General features: G+C 38.2%; 1 protein-coding gene across 21 annotated transcripts in view; it reads left to right on the top strand.

The window, feature by feature from the left end:
• The window catches only part of nrxn3a (neurexin 3a), a 224,413-nt gene that overhangs the window by 184,716 nt on the left and 17,001 nt on the right, over positions 1-22,696 (top strand). For all 21 annotated transcript variants that reach the window (XR_008909167.1, XR_008909166.1, XR_008909165.1 and 18 more), the window contains 2 exons: positions 9,967-10,056; positions 11,090-11,394. Coding sequence is in view for 17 of the 21 variants with exons in the window: in XM_056768558.1 (XP_056624536.1) it covers positions 9,967-10,056; positions 11,090-11,394 (395 nt within the window). In the remaining 4 variants the exon portion in view is untranslated. The remainder of the gene's footprint in view (positions 1-9,966; positions 10,057-11,089; positions 11,395-22,696) is intronic.

The raw sequence follows: 22,696 nt of genomic DNA, 5'->3' as shown, positions 1-22,696 counted from the left end.
TTTGTAAAGTCGTTCTGTCTCCCAAGTGACCCTGTAGTGTATTTTCAACCATCCTGTGTGTGCCTTTGTCACAAACAGTTGGCCGGTGGACCGAGCCTTCCCTTTTTCAACCAGCTTAATTGGGTAACTCTCACAATGAACTCACATGGCTGACAAATGACAGCGCTGATATGTGGGTTTCTTTGGAAACCATTGGCGAGGTGGACACCACACACAACACATCCTATATACAAGCCTCTTCAATTTGGTGCTTTTTGTGTGACTAAAAATATATTTTTTTATTTTTTTCCTTTCTAAAATCTTTTTAGAATAATTGATGAAGTGATTTTTTTTTGCAGAACACAAAAAGAAGATATTTTTAAGAATGCTGGTTACCGAATTATGGTTCATGAAAATATCTTCTTTCGTGTTCTGCAGAATAAAGTTAGTCACACAGGTTTGAAATGACAATAGAATGAGTAAATATTTATGGGGTGAACTAACCCTTTAAGATCTGCACCTGCAGCTTTAAACCAGCTATTATCTGCAGGAGAACATCATTACCTGCATATTACAGCATTACCTGACTGTACTCATTGAATCAGCCAATCAATTCTGTGCTGTTCTTTCACCGCCAGACTATTAAAAAGTTATTTTATAGAGTTTTCACTCGGGTTCGACAGTTTTTAAAGAGATTTCACCCTGCGAGGGAAAATTGTGAAGTTCTGTACCTTTTTGTGAAACATGCCTTTATATATGCAAAGCGTATGCATATATGGCACGTGGTATTTTTTCTCGTCTATTATGAAAGTCTTTCCATCTTTTTAAGCTCAAGCATCTCAGGGCATCGTTTTTGTTCCTGACGGCACTGTACAAACCCATTTTATGCGGCCAGCTCTACTAATGCATCTATTTATCAGTCTGCCATTTATATGAATGATATTAGGCATGAAAACAGACCAGCGTGTGGCTGTGGATGCATATGGATGCATTATACAGAAGTCAGTGCCCGCATGTGTTTTTAGGTCTAAAGTTTCATTTTTGCCTGCACGGCCATTTGCACCAGACAGACATAAGAGCCGAGGAAATATTTCATTTTGATTTATAGGTGGCACAGTTGTGTTACACTTCTATTTAAATGTCAGCAAAATTTTCTTTCTCTGCCAAAGTTTCAACATGATAATAAAATATTTATGTATGCACACGGCCACCTGCGAATTGGATATGATTACGCCTGAAGACAGATGTCCCCTCATGGCAACCTGCTCTTTGCTTTTGCTCCGATTTCTTCGTAATGTTTGATTTTTCAATTTGAACTTGTCGGGACATTGATGAAGAAATATCATCTGCGGATTTGAGATGTCGCGGTGTGTTTAACAAAGGCTCTGTTCTCATAACTCATATGTTGTGGTACAGTGGCGTGATGTTTTTTATTCGATTTAAAGGTTAAATGGGATGTAAAGCATTGAACCACATCAAACATCTGCGTTTTCTTTTCTTATTATACTGCAGTTGACCGTATTATAGTTTTATACCACTTTGTCAATTATCCTAAATTATTACTAATAGCCATACAGCAAAATGACCATAAAAAGATCCCGCTAAGAAAAGTTGCTAATTTACTTTTTATTTAAATTACTTAATATTTATGGAAGACACGTCTCTTACCGAACATCTTGAAGGGCTATTTCTCTCTCTCTCTCTCTCTCTCTCTCTCTCTCTCTCACATCTGTGCTAGTCGAATAACTCCATAGAAGTAGCCCAAGCCATAAATAGTAGTTGTAAAGTCAAGCTTTCAAATTTCTAAGACCCGCCATATATTATATATTGAACTGCAATATGCCGAATATGCAAAGAACATAGTTCTACACAGACGTTTAGAGACAAAGACCATGGAATCAACTTTGAACCACTGAAGAACTGAAATTAATTTAATGGTCTCCGTTGAACTACTAGAAGTGTTTTACATTTACACTTTTATTCAAAGCGATTCATGTTTTACATTTTATCAATACGTTTGTTTGAACCCCTGACCTTGCCGTTGCCAGCGCCGTGCTTTACCAGTTGATCTACGGAAGTATTTTTTTACTGCATTGTTTCCAGAGCTATGCTTTTGCCAAGTTATTAAACATAACCTTGCTGTGCTAAGCACATACAAATAGAGAGGCCAAGGAAGCACATTGTATCTTTCAAGCGCACTCTATTTATCTCCCATGGGTCCCGAGGGGTCAAGCTGAGATGTCTACAGGGCCACGAGCACAGGCACCTAAAGCTTATGAGTGTCATTACAACGCACCCCGAGGCCATGTGCAGAATACTCAGAGAACTTTACGCCAGCCGTCACTTTGAGAATAAATTGTGCTGTGCTTGTCCATTCACCTGACTTGAGCCAAGTGTGCTAATACAATTCGCTCACCCTCCGGTAACGGCTAACGAATATGAGTAAGCAATAACAAAGCTACTTCCATGCTAGTGTGACTTATTGGTGGTAGGCACGGATGTGCCTGGATTTGCCTGGATTTTTCCAGAAAATGCTGAGGGGGAATTTGACGATTTTTGTATTTAGGTTAGCGCTTGCAATCTGGAGTTGAAAATCAGCACAATCTTCTCTCGACCGTTTCACTTCGCCATATAATGGACTTATAGAGTGGAAATTCAGTTTCCTAACTTACTGCAAGTGACAGATAAGCAGTTTCTTTTCAAAGCTGTACCTCTAGCATGGACGAACAAATGCAAGCCGTAAGACGTTATATTTAGAACATAGCCGATGCTTAGTCTTATGAGGAATTATCCAGGGTTGATACTGTTAGTCTTACCACATTTGCATGCAAGAACATGTTTGTGAATAGCATTGGGTTTTACTATGAATTTGATTTAATTTGTATGTTATTAGAAGCACATAGATTAGCATTAAAATACACTTGTTTAATTCAGACGAAGATAAAAGAGGTTTATCAACCTCCTTTATGGTTTAGTAAAGTGCTGTGTCAACTGACTGAACCCACGTCTCTATTGAAAGAACCTGAAAAATAATAGATTTAATGAGTTTTTGCATTTAGAAAGGATTTTAAAGAGTAAACAGATGGAGGCTTGATTCCTTTGTTGAAATGCATCACTCAAACGTTTCTCCTAATAGCTGTGAGTTATGTGGATATCTAGAGAGATTTGTAGTTTTGTTCTTTGAACTTTCATATAATCACTCTTGGTAGATTGAGAGATGTTTGAAAAGCTGCTCATGTCATTCTCTTGTTCGGGATCTCTGATCATGGTTGATCATCGACAAGGATCACTGAAACAATACAGCAGAGATGCTGTTAGAGTTCATTACATTAGTTACAACAAAACACGATTTGGAGATAGAAACTCAATCATTTTTACTTTCATTCACAGAACTCGGATGTTTTTGTGCTTGAAAGGAACGTAGAATCATAAGCAGAATCTGAAAGGCAATGGGAATAATGTTCAGAAAAATAGGAAATTTATATGTGTAAAATAAATGCAGCTGGCCCAAAATTGAAAAGTATTTTTTTTTAAATCATCATGTTTGGCTTCATTTTCAAAGGACTACTGTGTAATTTATTGGTGGATCTATTGACAGCAATGCAATATAATAAACATACTGTAACTATTAGGGGTGTGAGGAGACACTTATCCCATGACACAAGACTGAGTTCACGATAACAAGACGAGATTTTCAGACTTTTTAAAGAAATCCTCATTGATGAAATATATAGGGGGAAAAGTATTTTATTCACCTAAAAAACACAAAATACAAAAAATTTAGGCATTATAAAATCATCTTGTACTTTATGAGACAAATTAAATTTCTATTGAAATGAATTACTGTGCTGTATATTATGCATAATGGAAAAACTGCTAAATGTTTTGTCATAAACTCAACTGACAGGCTGTAATTGCACAAAGATTATGCTTTGTTTTCTTAACAGTTGAAGGTTTTAGTAAAGAGCTGTTGTTGTTTTCTCTATTTTCTTTTGCAAAGTGCTAATGTTAGCAAAGTAGGTGATCATATCAAACAGTCAATCCTCCTTCCTCCACTGACTGAACCCTCATTGCCTTCAGAGTAACAGTTAAAACTACATAAACACAACATGTCTTATAATAACATTGCACATATGTAAGAGAAATATGGTCCGTTTTTGAAGAGGTTTGCCTGTGCATGTATTTAAAATAACGTAATGTGAACTCAATTGCTATTCTCTACTTATTGTACAGTCCGCTGCGGTTCTGTACAGTCATGAAACAGGTCGCAACACAACAAAATGTGCACTCACTACAATCTCCCAAATATATTTTGAGGTCCTACAGGTAAAATTAAGGGAGCATATGTGACTGTGTTGCAATTTCGAGCCCAGCACTCCATCATGCTAATTGCTGAGGATATTGTGTTCACGTCTAATCTCGGAAGATCTCGTGCCATCAGATCTCGTCACACCTCTAGTTTCGCACAACAATTTTTATTTGCAGGGGAACGGTGGTTGTGTTAAATATAATCTGTATGTACAAGAGCAAAACTTTATACGAATTTACACTTCCGGAAATGGCCAAGCAGAAATACAGTTCAGTGGTGTGTAGAGCATCATAAAATGTTAAGTTTATAGGCTCCATTGCTAACAGATACACCTCCTAAAAAATGTATAGCTTGGATATATTCTGCTGTAAATCAAAGTTACTGCCAAATACATAAATGGCATCGCAAACATCACATTGCTTTTCCACTTAAAATTGTGTTTAAAAGCTGCAGAGTTAAAAAATATGATTAATATTTGTGGCGGCGTAGTATTAAATTATATATTCTCTTTAGATGCAATCATAGACTAAATTTGTTAAACAGATATCATTTTATTTACTGTTAATCCAAAAAAAACATCTTTATCCAGATCTTTACACAAAGCAGACTAAATTGAATGATACTAAATCAGACTACGTCTGCAAAGCCGCACAGTCCCACACATTCAGTTTGGCAGGATGTCAGTGTGTGTCAATCACCCGGGAACTTGACGCCATGTCCGGGAGACAAGCGTATTCGTAGGACAGGGGTTATACAAAGGACCACAGGGGAGTTATATCGTTTCTGACACACGTGTACACAACATGATGGCTCAACAGTGTGTGTCCATATCTACATATCTTTGTGCGCGTGTGCATAAAATAGGTGATTCTTCATTCTGTGCGACTGTGCAGGGGCTTTTTGATGACCCTCCATCGTCTTTGGAAGCTCCGACCTAGGCTAGGTAATAGCCAATCACGGTGGGGAAAATGGTAGACGATTACACGTGCAGTGGGTCCTGCTGTTATGCGGTAGCACTGACAGCGGTTCAGACCGCCATAGTTCAGTCAAATCAGTGTATCATTTTGGTGCCATCAGCGCAGTCGGTAGATACTTATTTTCTGTCTCTTCATGCGAGCACTTCTGAGAATTGTTCATCCTGCTTCCTCCACCAAGACGCTCTTGCTCATGACTAAAAAGCAACTAGTCTCTGTTGTAACAGTTTGATACAATTATATATATGAATAAAAAAACACCTGTTTTTCTTCTGAGAGAACTTCTGTGCAGTTTAATGCAAGTAACTTTTTGAATGTATTAAGTGCGGAGCCATTAAGGTTTTTTTAAAGGCAGTAAAAGCCCCCTATTGCGTGTGGTTGGGAAATGTATTGGTTTGCGCTTACAGGTATAATCATGTGTGCTTACCTCACGCTGTTTCATGCCTGTGGTTACTAAAGCAACCTTAGAAATGATGCTGTAGGGTCCTATATGGCACTGCTCCAGAAACGCTATAGCAGATCGAAATTATAATGCTCCTCAAATACATGTAACATGTCACTTCACTTTAATGCTAATGTCTGGATGTCGACAAATGGGCTCACGTAATGATTTTGGTCTGTTAAACCATTCGGAGCTTTTCCGTCTGATATTGAGGTTTGTTGGCTTATTGCTGGTGAAAAACAAGTTCTTGCAGTAAATTGCGGTAAAATAGCCCCACCTGCTCAGAATGGCTCCATTATCTTCTGTTTTACAGAGATTGCTTTTATTTGTCATAGCTGTTAATATAAATGAGACCCTTTTCTTTTTTCATTTGAGGACACAAATCGGATGACCTAAAATGTTTTTCTTTAGAAGCAGTTTCTGTACCATACGGCACTAAGGAGCCTTCTGTTTAAAGAAGAAAAAACGCAACATAATGTCTGCAAAGATTTGATCATGTCCTGTAGCAGTTACTTATCAGAAAACGTCCCATCGCAGTATCTACATGCAGTCCAGTTAAGTTCATCAAATCCAATCGACGTGTATTCCTTCAAAATGTCCACATTCAGAAAGACCGAGCATCTCTTATCATAAAATGTGCAAATTATGATAAGGAACCCTTAGTCTTGAGTGTGGAAATATTGATGGAAGGACCCTCGTGATGCTTGACTGGGCCACACGAAGGCAATTATCTCTCAAAACAAAAAGACAAGATTGCGTTTTTGACAAAGAAAATAAGCTTTTATCAGGAATAGTTTCGAGGCAGGTTTCCTACGTGCGAAACAGATACTCGTGTACCCTATGAGCCAAATACAATTACTAGTATCAAAAACAAAATCTGTTGCCCTTATAAATCTCTCCAGAGGGGGAAGGAGATAAGCTTTCAATATGAGCTGTCTTTCTAATCCCGCGATTAAATGAAACCACCAAGGATGGCCGGATAAACGTTCCCACTCTCATTGTCTCCTCGAGACTGAGGGACGATCCTCCGGAGTCACATTTCTTATTTGGGAATGTGTTCAGAGCGAGATAATGTGCAGAAAGGCTCTTTCGATTGAGACACAAGCCAAATGTAAGAAGAGTTAGCTAGAGAGAAGCAGGGCCCAGGTGGCAAGTGTTTTAAATTTCCAAATTAAACCAGATAAATTATCTTTCAAAATTATATTGGTCTCCGTGTGAAATGATTCTGGAACTACGACTGTGACTTTTTCTTTGGATATAGGGGTAGTTGACAAATGTGCCGCAAAAATTTCGAAACAAAACTAACACGAAGATAAAGCTCTCTTGTGCTATTTTAAATTAAACATATGAGTGTTCATGTTTTCTTACTTTCTACAGTTTTCTAACATTTTTCAAAATTTATGTCAGAACTAAGGACACATGTTCGGTATATTAACTACATAAATTAATCAACATAACTGTAGCATGTCCAAAAAAGCAGTGTTTTCAAATACTTTTCTGTAAGCGTGGTTCTTAAACTGTATATTTTTGGATTAGGCAATAGTTGCCTAGAGGAGAGACACAATGGAAATAATCTGTCACTGGGCAACACAACACAATAGTCTTTATGTGATTTATTTATTTATTGGTGGCTTTAATAATACTTGAAAACGGAAAGTGTTTTGTGCAATAGGCTATATTTGTTTTCAGCGTTTATGCTCCATAATAATTCATCACGCTGCAGAAAAAACGAGTGTACGCAGCATTGCAGGATTACAGCGGGAATATGTTCACAATCATGAGGATGTTCTCATGAATTATTTTGAGTTGTTATTAGTAGTCTCTTCCATGGAGAGGGAGATGCCCTCATCACACTGAATTATACAAAAATATAACCATTTCTATGAAACATCTCATACATTTTAAATGTAACGCCACGTTTTTTTTCCGTGCACTCCTGGTACTGCAAAACAATTAAGGGCTCCGCTAATTTGGAATTAAAGGAAATTAAAATGTGCAGATATCACACATTCGTGCATGTGTTCGTGAAAGTTAATCACAGTAGGAGGAAAATTCCCCCGCAGCGTGTGATCCTGTGCCATGTTAACACCTCGTGCCGCTGTTTCATTTTCAAAGAGCTTTTCATGTCCTCAGGAGTGAGAAAAGATGTCGTGGCCTCTATACCCTTTCGATCAAAGCGACACAAATCCACAAATGTCTGTGATGTAGGAAGCCCTCAATACTTACTCCCACATACCCCAAAACTACAATAACGCTCCGAAAATATTTTACTTGCAGTGCGGTATATGATCATTTAGTTTATATGATGATTAAGTGAACATATATAAGTGAAAAAACGACTTCTCCGTAGTTTAATTTTGTTTGGTGTTTTATTGAGAGACGAACTGGGAAGGTGACAAGAAAATCGTCTGGCAAGGAGCGAGGAGTTGTGCAGGTGTGGAAAGAAGAAATATTCTGTCTAAAGGCGTTCTTCTCTGAGTCAGAGAATTTGTTTTTACCATCCAGGGTTCCTATAACCGTGCCAGAGCTCTGAACATCTGTGATGATGGATCACTGACCGTCTTTAATAAAATACATCATCAGCCTAAACTCCAGAGCAGCAACTAATAACTGCATGACAGAATGACACCAGTCCATGTTTTTTCTCTCTTCAGGGCCCAAAACACTTTTTTATCGGGGTAAAATTAAATTTGGCACTTGAAAATGTACTGAGAGGATGGTGAATGGGTGAGCTATGTGTGTGTGGTGAATGTGAATTTGAGAGAGGTCGTGGCCCCCAGTCTGCTTTACTCCCTGTTTTTGATGGTAATAAGTGTCCCAGTCGTTCTCTCCATCTGTTCTGTGTGCACTACACCTCTTAGCGTCCCAAAAGGGCCCTTCATGGACCACCTGCAACAGTAGCGCTTACTGACATCCATCTGAGGATCTGGCACATGGTTTAAGGTTTGCGCCGGTAACATAAGGATTGCAGGTTGGGTCACGGGTAGGGGTGACCCTGTCAGAAAGTCACCCAAAAATGGAAATTCTTACATTATTTACTCATCCTCATGTCATTTCAAATCTGCACTAATGTTGTATACAGAATACAAAACATAATATTTTGATGAACGTTGGCAACTTAACAACACTGATCACCATTGACTTCTCTTGTAATGGAACCACAGAAACATTTCTCTAAATATCCTCTTTTGTGTTTCACAGAGTCATATACAGATTTAAACATCATGAAGTTGAATAAACAATGACCAAATTTTCATTTTTGGGTGAACTGGCCCTTCAACTACACACCTTATTTATCCTCTCTTTTGTAGCACCTCGCAATAACCGTTTTCTCTTTACTCAATTTTGTTGTGTGTTTTGCTTTAGCTCTCACACGCCATTGGGCTTGTGTGACTCAAATTCTAGGCTTTGAGGATATTGGTTGTACCTCCCGCTGTCTGAAAACAGCCCTGCCAGTTATGCAGACCCCCTTTGGGTTCCCCCCTCCCCGCATACCCCTCCACAGAGTCCTGAAATTTGGCTCTCGTGACAACCCGCAGTGGTGCGACACCCTTGCCACTTGAAGTCGTTGTCGAAGCAGCACGACATTGTTCGCCTCCCATCCTCAAATGACACCCAAACCCCCCCTTTGATGCTTCCTGTTGTGTCTCTGCTAACCCCCAATGGTATGGAATATCAGCCGCTAAAGCAAACATCTACAGACGCATCTCAACTTGGTCCCGGCTCATTCATCAAACATGTTTTCACGACTGTATCATTTCCGTGGCTTTCGAAACCGAAGCAGCTGCTGTCTAGTTCTTGTTTATCCACGATTGGCTGTGTTTCCATATGATTATGACTGTTGATGTGATTTACTGTGTGAAAAATGCCACATTTCGACCGGCATCGTTAGCAATCAGCGGAGAAATGTGTATGTAATTATGTGAAGCATGAACGAGCGCGTACTGTCATCTTTTGATGGATAGATGGATTGACCTCAGGCAGCTAATCTGCTTGCTTTCATAACATGTCTTTTGCAGACGGACCCGTATTCTTATTATAAATATGTTTTTGTCAACTCTGATTTAATTACAAGAGAAGATTGAGTAGCTTCTCAGTTAAATAGCATTTGATTACTAGAGGAAAATAAAATTAACTACTGTTTGACTATGAAAATGAACTTTTGTTGAAATACCACATAAATTTACATGACTAAATATCTCTAAAAGTGTTTAAACAACTTGTTAAATATTGTCCAAATTGCTGTCTTTTAAACTTCAAAGGTAACAGCGATAATGAGAGAATACAAATGGCAAATAAGAAAATTCCTTTCAAATATGCCCGGCCCGTAGAGGAGTGGCTTCAGGAGAAAGGTAACTCCTCCCTGTTTTTTTCTCTTCTTTTGCTTTTGTTATAAGTTACATTTATTTTTATTTACATTTATGTCGTTTTTGCGTTCATTTGCATTAACTTTAATCTTCTTTATAAATTCTTTTTCTTTTCCCCTTTCTAAGAAAGGGTTTCTTAAATATTTGTCTTGTTCTTAAAGTCAGACTAAAACATCAAATTGTTATTGTTCAATGATTATGTATTGGCCTAGTAAAGCTTTTATGAATGTTTTTAAATGTTAAAACAAATTAATTGCGTCATAAATTTAAATAGAACAGAAATGGAAAAAAACAAGGGCTGCTGTTACAGTAAAGCACTGGAAGGATCATGAATGAGATGAATGAGACGGCACGATAATTGTTTCAGACATTCATTGCATATCATCATGAGTCCAGCTCATTATAATCACTGGAAGTACCCATCAAATTAATATGTATTTATGTAATCATTTCAGAAGTAGTTGGGATGATTTTTGCACTCATTTAACCAGATGAAATTGTTTATTTATTTAGCTTTTGTGGTATCTGTCTTGCTGCATTGTTTTCCACACCTAGTGAAATTGCACATTTAAGTTAGTCTCTTATATATAACATTGCAGTCAAATCAATGGTGTAGAATTTTTTATTAGCCTTTTAACTGTAACAAAGCACTACCGTTTAAATCTTAATCAAACCTATATCTTAGTTATTTCATGTCCCTGAGAAATCAAGTTTCTCTACTTATAGAAACAATTACAGTGAAAGTGACTGCAGCCATCATGGGTTTGTAGATAGAATCATTCAGTGAGATGTAATGGCTCCGGTTTATTGTCTGGCCCTGCGAATGTTTACGACACGTCTCATGGTAGTATAACTCGAAGTATTTCAGATGGCAAATTAGGCTAGAGTAAGCCAACGCAGCCATTGTCTTGCGGTTGTGGGTTAATTGAACTAGACTGCTATTCATTATGTTACTGAAGGAGATGTTTTCTCTGAAGCCAAGACAATGAATATTCTTAATGTTTCTTTGCATCCTCAGGGCGGCAGCTAACGATATTCAACACCCAGGCTACGATAAGAATTGGTGGTGCGGATCGCAAGCGTCCGTTCCAGGGCCAGCTCTCGGGATTCTACTACAACGGCCTGAAAGTGCTCAACATGGCTGCTCAGGGCAACCCCAACATCAGAATCAACGGAAGCGTGCGCCTGGTGGGAGAGATTCCCTCGGCAGGTTCGGCCCGAACCACGGCCCTGCCCCCAGAGATGTCCACCACCTTTATCGAGACCACCACTACCATGTCCACGACCACCACGAGAAAACACCGCACTCCACCCACAATACAGGTACATATGGCCTTAATGCAAAGAGATTTCCGGAAAAAAAAAATTCACATACGTACACATTAAGGATGTTCCCTAATGTCCAGTTTGCCATACGAGAAATACAATAAGATTGTATTTTTAACATTAGCTAATGCATTAGCTAACATAAACTTACAATAAAAAAATCGTTATCAGCATTTGTTGATCTTTGTTCGCATAAATAAAATTGTTCTTGTAAGTTTGCTGTGTATTTATAAATATAAAAAGATACAATTTTCGGTTTTAAAAATGTATCCGGTAATGCTGAAATCATGAACTTGGAAGTAAAAAAATAACATTGTTAGTTCATGTTAACTTATGCTTCAAGGAATGTTAACAATAACAACCATATATATAATGTTACTAATATCTATATAAAGTTACACATATCAATTATATCTGAGGTTTAACTCATCAACAGCTAAAATAAAAATGAACATTCTGTTTGATTGGGAATGTGTTGGAAAACAACAGCGGGTGACTCTTAGCAGGTGTAAATGCGTGAAGCTGCCTCAGGGTTTTAATCATTTCTGATGTGGGCCAGCTTGCACTACACCACAAATATATAAATAATGCATGGCCCAGATTTACAAAAAATAAATAAGGACACAACTTTGTTGCAACACAACATTAGAAATAAATCTCAGAAGTGTTTTTAGGAGGTCTACCACAAAGCTTTCATTCTTCAGAAAGTCTTAATTCCCTAAATGTATCAGATTCTTGTTCACTTTGTATATATTTTGCGAGCTTTGTTTTTGTATTTTCTCAGTTTTTTGTGAATTGTTTGTAGTATTGATTGTTAATTTTAGCATTAAACTAAAAAATGTTGACTAAATAAATTACAAAAACATACTCTGAGCTTATGTCACACCATAAATATGCAAAAGAGAAGCTTTGTTTCATTTACGAGAAGTCACTCAGCCAGGTGCGTTTGGATGATTTTCAAACAATATGCAAACCACTCGCTCCAGTTAAAGTGAGTTCAAGCCTCCCTCAGAGACGGCCACTACTGTGTTTTAATAAGGTCAAGCGCCTCTCTCGCACGTTTTTGTTTTTATGTTTTTCAAAACTGCTTAGGCGCCTGACGGTTTGTTTGTAATTCCACGCGTCCTTTAGATAAAGCCATTCACGCGCACTTGACAACCGCGCAGAGCGCCGCCCACATAAAGTTTGACCGGGAGCCAATAAAACACTGTGGTTTGGTGCAATGTGATTAGACTGGCCATTTCATAGGCAACCTGGTACAAATTGAGCTGGTGGAGGTGATATTAAAGCCATCAGTCTCTCTTGTCTCTGACACATTTTGGTAAGACACATTTATATCCATGAAGCTCCACAGTTGACCGCACAAATAAAGTTTGTGTTAGACTGTTGCTAAAAGAATCAGTGCAACAAATTTAGTTTCGCTGCTGTGCAAATTTATGTAGTTTGAATGGTTACTAATTGGATAATTATTTCATTTTTTCTTAGTTAGGACTGCACAATTCATTAAATGCATTGAATGTCTTTCTTTTAGTGAATTTATAATTGTTTTAAATATATCATATTTCAAGGAATGGTTTTGTTCAAAATAAAAATTATGTCCTTATTTATACGCGCTCTTTGCAAACCTGTATGACATGGCTTTCTTTTGCAGAACAGAAAAGAAGATATTTTGAAAAATGTTGGTTATAGAGGTCACTATTGGTTTTGTGTCCCTTCAGTAGATGTCAATAGGCCCCATGGTTTTTGGTTATCAAAATTTCTACGTTTGTGTTGTGCAGAAGAAATAAAATCACAAATGATTGTAAATGATGACAGAATTTTCATTATGTTGATGAAGGGTTGTAATAAATCAAGATGGGTACGTTTCAAATAATATGAATGTTACACATTTTTTAAGCTGTTTAATTCACAGATGCATTTTTCAAGTATCACTTGTTACATACAATTAGGCATCGGTTACTGCAGTAAAGAGAAATAAATAAGAGACACAATGGTTCTATAATACATGGAATTATTACAGTTGTTCGTAATAAGATATAAAAAATCGGCGTCTTTGCTGTCAGTGTTTGTGAACATTTTATGCAACCGACATGCTTTTACCGAACTCTTTTGGCTGTTGACCGATAGATAGCAGATGTTAGATGACAGCTCCTCTTAACCTTCAGGTCAAGATACATGGATAGTGCATTGCTCTGTTAAGAAAGAGGTTACATCCTAAACACAACCTACTTCTGCCCCAGCTGCGGTCTGCAAAAAAAAACACCAATGCTAGAGGGTGCGGAGCGTGACGGCCCACGGCCCATGAACCACGGAGATAAAAATTTCCATTTACACTGAAGGCTGAAGTTGACCATATTTGACTTTAGCTGGAAACAGTAGATGCTCAGCCAAGCATCAGACCGCGTATCAATCTGAGCACAAACAGGCAAAACACATGCAAACATTGCGGCATCAATGGAGCATGCGTCCGCCTGCAGCGTACCGGAGAATAAAACAACTCTCTCCGACGCACTCCCAAGCAGCTCTGCTGTAGGTCTTGTTTGCCTTTTTGTGGCAAGTAAGATTCTACGAAATACACAAAAGTAGATTGTGATGCATTGAAGCACATTCACAGTTCGTGTCTAAGAGGCTGAGAGGCTTACTTTTATTTTGCTGGCGTCACCGAAAATGACAAGAATTAAGCTTTTGGGAATAGATAATGATACTCCCACAACCATTTCAAACATGTTTATATTTGTGTGTTCATTTTTTAAATCCTGTCCCACGCACGCCGGCCCATCTTTAGAATCAGGCTCCTATTTCTGTTAGTATTCATCATTTAAAACAGACTTGAATTCTCCATTTGGGTGAATTTTCCTTTCTTTGCCTCATAATCCACCTTTTTGTCACTTCAATTAAAAAAGAATTGCGTGATATCATCCAATAACCGTATAGAACCGTATGGGTTTTATATTATCAGTGACTGGGTAGAAATTAGGGATTGAAATGAGCTTCAAACGAGAATTTTTAAGACAGACACCAACCCCCTTAGTTTCTCATCTTGTCAGGATGAATAGAGGATTGTGGGTACTTCAACGCAATCGGCAGGAGAATTCTCATTAATTCCAATCAGTCTAGTAGGTCAACAGGCTGACGTTGTCATGTTTGCTTTCTCATCCTAATTTGTGCAAACAGGATCAGTAAACAAGTTGTCTGTTACAGTAGGGAAGCGATTTATTTGCGAACCGCAATCCCCATGCATGTATGATGTTGGGATGAGGCTTCTATATTTGTTCCATTTGCATGTGTGTCGAAACTGGAACAGGGCCTGCTCATTTTATTCGGCTTAATTAAGATACGGGCTGTTGAGACTGAGAGGAGATATTGCGGTGTGCATGGATCGCGGCGCAGAACTCTTTCGAGGTTTGGATAAGCTTCTTCAAAGAAATGATCGTGGAAAAAAAGTATTGAGAAAGAGATCATAGGAAAGTTTTTTCCGTTTGTTGGGGTTCAGAAATTTAGAGGAAAAATAAACGTAATATCTTGTCTTTGACTGACAGGAGGTAAACTTACCATAAGGCAGTTATTATTTCGGATATTGTCGGTGTCCTTCCTAAACCACGGATGTCCAAATGTTTTTCCGGAAATGGGAAGAACACTGTACTTTTAAAATGTTAAATAGTGTGTTGTCAAAGTCGCACGCTTATATATTTGTATTGCTTAGATATTTGCAAAACCCAGTGACAAACATAAAAGTTGACTAATAATAATGATTTATTGCAGAGAATAGAAATCACAAAATCCGTAGATACAAGATTTCAGAAGGACAGCATTGCACCTATGACTTATGCATTGCTAACACCATTCCCTACTAATTGAACAACAGGAATTATTTACCTGAAAATTAAAATGATGTCATGATTTTGTTTTAATCTGAATTTTTTATGCATCTTTACACAGCTTTATTCATACATTCACAGTTCATGGTAACCGTCTCTTGTCTTAATTTGAATCTCGAGTTTTATTTTTGAGTGAATCGTTTCATTAAGAATATTGTTCTTTAGTGAATGTAGAGAATCTAAACTTTAAAGATGTTCAAAAGTATATTCAGTATACACATTAACAGCACAGTCAATGTGCTAGAAGTTAGGAAAATTGTTTCTTTAGCTTGCGGTCTCTCATTATTCCATTAATGTATTTGAGATCATGGGGCAGACTGGGAGGACGGTAAACCTTACACATGAGAGGTGCAATGGAGGAATGTTTTCCTCTGGGCGTCTGAATTATTGATGTACGCCAGGTTAATTGAGCCGCACATATTTTCATTTCAGAGGTGTGAGATGATGATATGCCTTTCATGGCAACCGTTTCATTTATGTCTGCAGACGGCAGAGGGACCTGCGTGCGGTCTCATATATCCTTTAGGCTTCTAATAGCGAGACTTTCAAGCCCTTAATGGTAGTGCCATCTCGAAATCACCAAATCCTTCTCGTTTGCTGAACTGCTGAAATATATTACATTAAAGGGCCGAGTGCCAGAGGGGATCAAACCCGTAGTGAGATATCACACAAGGTTTCTCCTCGAATTAGCCCACTTTCAAATATGTTGTCATAACCGCTCTAATTGCTTGAAATGGGATACCAGACAGACCGATTTAATGTACCGGGATAATGCATATGAAGGCAAAGTTGATTTTGTTAATGTTCTAACTTATATATTAATGCCCAACAGAGTCAGACAGGGTTTCGTCCGATGTATCCTTTAACAGATGTCATAAAGATTATAGCATCAATGTTTTAAGCAATAAAAGCAGAGGTTAGCTGATAAATGTTGACTCTGATCTATAAAGTTACTCACTATAAGATCTAAATATAATGTTTACTTGAAATAAATGTACAATCTTTTATTTTAAACATGTAAAAAGTTTTTAAAGAAAATATATTTTGTGCAGTCAATGCAGATGATTTGGTCATATTATGCTCTTGTTTTGAAGTTGTAAAACCCTGAACATATGTAGGCACGTATGTGGCCAATTTCAGGGATTGTTGTTTGTCACCTTGCATCTGCTGCGCACAGCATCCTCTGTCTCTGGCTGTGTTGTGGTTAGGAGGACGTGTCGAGAAACAAACAAATTACTATAATGCTTCGAGGTACTTCAAGGAAACAACAGGTTCTCGGTGCATTTAATTAAGCCGCCGCTCTGGGACCCTTATAATTGTACACCATGGAAAAAACTAATGGATTTCTTTTATTAATTGCTTTCTCGTGGATTACTTGTAGATTTAGCAGTTTTGGAATGTGGGTTCAAAAACAGCAATTATCACAACTGACCGTACTCTAGTAGGACTGTAAAAATAATTAAAAATATGTTAATAAACAAATAAATAATGGTAGTATATATGCTTGCTGAATTGCTTATTTAATGTCTGTCAATGTAGAGTCACATGAATCACATCAGTGTAGCACACCTGTTTTTCAGGTTGGTCAGGTGATTTGCATGTAAGCAAATGAGCAATGCTTCTGTCAAAAAGGTGATTGTCTCCTTTAACCGAAAGGCGTGACTTCTATACCTACAGCCATTATACGTGTGCTGGAGGGATAGACTTGTTCGATAGCGGGGGGCGGGGCCTGGGGCGGAGTCATCCTGGGGTAAATGCATAGCGTTAGCCATTGTGCTCTACGTAAAATCGGTACATATTAAGAAAAAAATCGTTCGGTATTAGATGGGAGACTCCGTGCAGTATCTGTGACTGAAGAAATGAGCCAACGGAATGGCCTGGAGGTGTTTTTGTACCTGATTGAGTCTCCAACTAAGAAACGACTGTAATATCAGTAACCCATGGTCATTCAACAGTCTATTTTTAAACCATGTTCATTAAAGCTATGATATCAAAAACTAGTTTGTCTTAACATTTTAAATTAAATTTCCAGTAATAAGTTTGACGTTTTCCTGTAGCTCAGTGGTATGAGCATTGCGTTAACAACATAAGGTTGTGGGTTCGATCCCATGGGATTGCATATGTCTATGTATAAATTTATAGGATAATGCAATGTAAGTGGCTTTGGATAAAAGGGTCTGCCACGAAGCTGCTTTCTTATAATTGACGTCTATGGGGAGGACAAAGTATGTTTTTAATCAAATAACAGTTCAGTATTGCAATTAAGAACCATATAACCATATATATTATTTATGTTCACATGGTTATAACTACGATTTAGCATTCACATGATTATAGCTACAAAACTAACACTTTGAATATCTAGTCACACAAACAATCCCAATCTCAGGGTACAATTTACAAAATCACAGAGTCACTGAATGAATTAATATTTTTCACGTTAAACTTTTTAGATTTTTTTTCGACACTGCACCAAGTAAAATGCAGTCATAATCATTACAAAGAGCTAAAATCAAGGACCTAACAAAGTCGACATGCATTGATTTTAATGGATTATTTTCCCCCACGGCACAAATGGATATGACGTTTTTGATGTATTTTTTTAGGCCAACCCGGAAGCTAGCACCGCAATGATTCCACTCGATAAAAGCCTATGAATTTCAACCATAGACTTGGAAGATCTCAAAAAGTAATCATCACAGATTAACTAAACATTTCATATTTTTGGAGCCTAAATACAATCAGAAGTAAAAACCTAACATGAGGCCTTAGACTACACCACAGTTGGTCGTCATCAACATCACCACCAAGCCTCAGACAACGTTTTTCAAACTTTATTAAAAACATGTTCTTTGGTAATTCATTTTTCAGTGAATTAATCCCCATGTACGTTTTCGGAGATTAGCGCCCATATTTGTGAGTGATGACGTTTAAACTTCCCTCCAAAGAATATAGTCGCTCTAAGCAACTTGTTAGCAACCGCCATTTTAAGATACCTTAAAGCTTTAAATACTTGCGAGCAGGTAATAACTGGGGTGTTTTAACCATTTAACCAAAACCATACTCCCTACAATGCTAGCCCGCTTTGGATTTTGCATACAAAAATGTGCAATTCCTGCGGTACTCTTTTAAACCCTATGGTTTCTCCCAACAATGGAAATGATGTCATGTTTTAAAAAAGACAAAACCTGAGTGTGTGCTGAGGTGCTACCAAAAAAAGTTTAAAGCCATATTGTTTTCCTCTGCTTGAGAACTGGCGAGACAGTTCAGGGGTTAACCGCACAATCCAGCGAGACAGACGAAAAACTGTCAGCAAGGGGTGGTGCTGCGGTACCACAATAAAGACTAATATTTCTCCAGAGTTGTGTTTAGAATCCAATTATATGGAGGTTGGGGGCGCCCGACAGTGGCTGTGGTGCGGAGGACTGATACGTTTCAGTAGGTGCTGACGAGCCGCGTGGGAGCAGGATATTACGCGTGGGCAATAGACGGCCGCTATCCCTAAGAGACAGCCGCTTCGGTTTATTGAAATCGTAGTTAAAAGTGCCAGAGATATAGGAGACGCGTTCAGGGTGCTTCACAGAAGACGCCAGTTCAATCTCCAGGCCATACTGGTGTATTGAAATGCGAATCAAGTAACAATTCGCTCTAGTTTATTTTCCCCTTGAGGAACAATGCTTCTTATAAAGCAACAGACAAGGGTTGAACTATTAAGGAAAGACAGCGTTGCATTACAATCACAAAAATATTTAAGATGCAGTCGCTGCGCTCGTTTCCACTCCGTCACTTGGTCAGAGATGCTTAGAATCCTTTTAAGTTTGATTTACAGGATCACGGCAACTCTCATCTTTACCCAAATGATAAAAAGGATGATGTTTTGAAAGTTAGACATTGCATCGTGTTACTTGCACAGACAAAATAAATAACTAATGAATGAAACCACAAACTAATAGAGACGTCTAACCAACGAATTTAAAATCTTTGCTGCCTGCTGCTAAAACATCACCAGAGGCTTTAGATGTGCAATGTTGATTGAGAATTTTGAATGCCATTCATACAAATAAAATATAATCTATATTTAAGTACACTGAACTATATTTTATCGATACTTTTAAGTGTACTTGTTGCAATGCATTATGGGATTGCTTCCACAAAGGATGTATTGCTGCCAAAGTAAGAAGCAACCTTAGGTGGCTGTGTATGTCATCTTCCACTTAAGTCAACTCCATACATATCACATATCACTACTTTGTTATTAATGTCCCAAACTTCATAAATGTATCTTCTCGCGAGGACAAATTTCTCATATTCTGATATCAATCAGTCCAGGTAATGAAGTCAGACTCATAGATGCTGTCTGAACTCAATGTTCGTGTCTCATTGCTCCGTCTCCTGTCTCGATCAACTCCGTCTTCCACTCTTCCTCACACACCTCTGGTCCCCCAAGGCCATTTTCATCCCCTCTTCAAATTAAACAGGCGCGGCATAATAAAAGACCGCACTTTAGATTTGAATCTATAATTGAAACAAACTGTGTATTGCTTTCTAATTTTAGCCGGGACACAAACCGCAGTGCTCGGCAAGCTAGTTTGTCATAAGGTCCCGGGCGACCTTGCCCTCCTCAGCTTGAGAGTGATTAAAGATAAGGCACGGGACCGTTCCTGTGTAAACAGGAAGATGAACGACGGCTGTTTGAAAGCTCCAACGACGCCTCATGACAATTGCACTTCGCTGTGCAGCACAAAAGAAGTTATGAGTACATAACAGAATGAAGTGTTGTGGATGGAATCGTAGCTGCGGGCCATACTGGTGAAAGGTGGCTGTTAAGTGGGCTCACTAAGATCTATACGTCAATAGCAAGGTGAGCTTCAAGGGCTAAAGTAGAAATGAAGACCGAATTTACAGAATGAAACATCCACAAGTCAATGTCAACAAAATGGAACATAATCATTTCATAACATAGATACTGTCTGCTATGACTTAAAGGTCCAGTGTGTCATTTTTGGGATGATCTAATGACAGAAAGGCAATATAATATACATACCTATGTCTTCAGAGCTTTATAAAGACCTTAAAAAAATGAAGTGTTATGTTTTTATTACCTCAGTCTACATACAACGCGGGTCCCCTTGGATGGTATTCACCATGTTGTCTCTACAGTAGCCCTAAATGGACAAACTGCAGAGCGCGTTTCGTAAACACTTTATCTCATTCAGCAAAGAAGCCAAAACGTGACAACATTCTGTGTCAGCCACCATAGTGCTGTGAAAAGGAGAGGTTAAGTGAGCCGTACATTAGCATTACTAACTGTAAAAATAATTGTCTGTAGAGAATGTGAAGCTACATCACGGCGTGTTGAATGTTGCACTATCTTGGGAGGATGGAGGCTTTTGCGTTCAATGCAGTGTTTTGTTTTTCTTGTTCGATTAGGAAATATATCTATAGTCGGTCGTACTTGCTGTGTTAAAAACTGCAATAGCATTACGCAGAGACCTTCAGGACAAGCCCATGGTTCTTTCACTCTCGATTTCTCCATATATCAAACAAAACAAGTAATTGTTCATATCAAACAATATTAGCAGTGGAGTATGATCCTCCCAAGATGGCGGCGCCATTACAACATGCAACATAGGGCGCGTCAGTTTAACATTGTCCATAGGATTTTGAATGTAAACAATCAACACTGACTTTAAATTATTATTATGTTTAAGAAAATTGCAATTCAACCTCGAAAACAGTATTTTCTGGTCCACTATTTCTTTTGAAAATCTTACACGGACAAAGCTGTTGGTCCGTCCTTTTTCTTGGAGAAAACAAAATGTGCGATAAGATGTCAAATGGCTGTCATCAGACAGAGAGGAACTCTGAATCGTTCTGAAAGCGATCTTCTTCCTTCTTATTGATTCAGTTTGGAATACAAGCTGTTCACTCCTTGTAGTGCCAAAGTGGAGATAGACGTGATAAAATCATGGCCAGAGAGACCCACAGGAGGGATGAAAGAAGATGATTATCTGTCGAGCAGTCAGCAAACTTTTGTTTTCATGTCTATTTTTTTCTGGCTCCGGCTCCAACGCAGAATCCTTTGAGAGTATGACATCAGCTAGATTTTTTATACTGCCCTGATTGAGCAAGAGGTGTTGCAAGAGACCAGGACTGCTGTATGACAACATGATAACAATAATGATAACTACATTGTTGTCCATACAGACAGTAACATTATGTTTACTCCAAGCTTACATGCTGCAGTTCCACATTTTAAATGCACAAGCATTTGCATCGCAACACATTTAAAGCTAAATATGTCCATGTTTAAATATGATAAAATAACTCATCTATATACTAATCAGTACAATATTTTTTATATAGGTGAGAAATGCTACACCTCCCACAAAGGATGTGATTTGGAAAGAATGTTAAACTGCAACTTATTTCTGACTTCGGAGTATTTATCAGCTTGTCTTTTTCTTCAGCACTCCATTGCATTGAATTAGATGATTGAAAAGTTCATTTAATTAGACCTGTCTGATTAAGTCTCATGCATTCGATTAACCACGAATGTGCTTTCTGCTAGCTGTAAACAAGAGAGCTGTGAAGACTGCACAGTTTATATTTCCTCCTAAAGAAAAGTTATTTTCCAATAAAGATGTACATTAATAGTAAAAGTTTCCTTTAGCTCAGTGGTAAATGTGACCATGATGATGATGTCAGCACTCCTCCCAGTGATTATGACATCAGCTTCATAACAGTGATAACAGTGATTCTCTCTATGTTCAAAACAAACCGCATCTTCACGTTGAGTGCGCTCAAATGTGATCAAAGGGGGCATAAAAAACATGACAGGAACTTCCTAAATCTCAAAGATTGTTCTAGTGTCAGCACTTTCTCTGGTGCTATAATCGATTAGGAGTCGGGGGCTCCTGTGAAATGAACGCTCTGGTTTCTGTACGGATTATAAATCACTCGCTTGCTCCTATATCTACAGGATTTACATGCACAGTCTTACAGCAGAGGATATGCTGATCTACAGTAGTAGTGTGTGCAGTTCATCTTAGCTTGGCTTTTACAAACTATGATTGTAAATATGCGCTCCTTCAGATAAAAATAAGATTTACATTTGACAAATTCAGAAGCAGTTTCATATTTCCAGTCTTCCTTTTAAGCACCAAGCGAAAAGAGTTGTTTATCTCATTTGTGTGAATAAGGACTGTGTTTGAAACCGCAGGTTTAGCGGTTACTTCGTAATAGGCTTTCTTTGTTAATGGAGTCTTCCTGAGTGTTCATATTGCGCTTATTTCGATGCTAGAAACGAAATGTCCTCTGTTGTTCACAAGCTGCTCTCTGACCTCGATTAAATTACCCTGCTAGACAAGCCAAATGGAAAGAAATGATTCAATGGAAATAGTTAATGCCGGGGTCTACAG

The sequence above is a fragment of the Triplophysa dalaica genome, chromosome 15, assembly GCF_015846415.1.
Source record: "Triplophysa dalaica isolate WHDGS20190420 chromosome 15, ASM1584641v1, whole genome shotgun sequence".
Taxonomy (NCBI): Eukaryota; Metazoa; Chordata; class Actinopteri; order Cypriniformes; family Nemacheilidae; genus Triplophysa; species Triplophysa dalaica.
The sequence above is the reverse complement of the archived record's forward strand: the minus strand, read 5'-3'. Positions and strand labels throughout refer to the sequence as shown.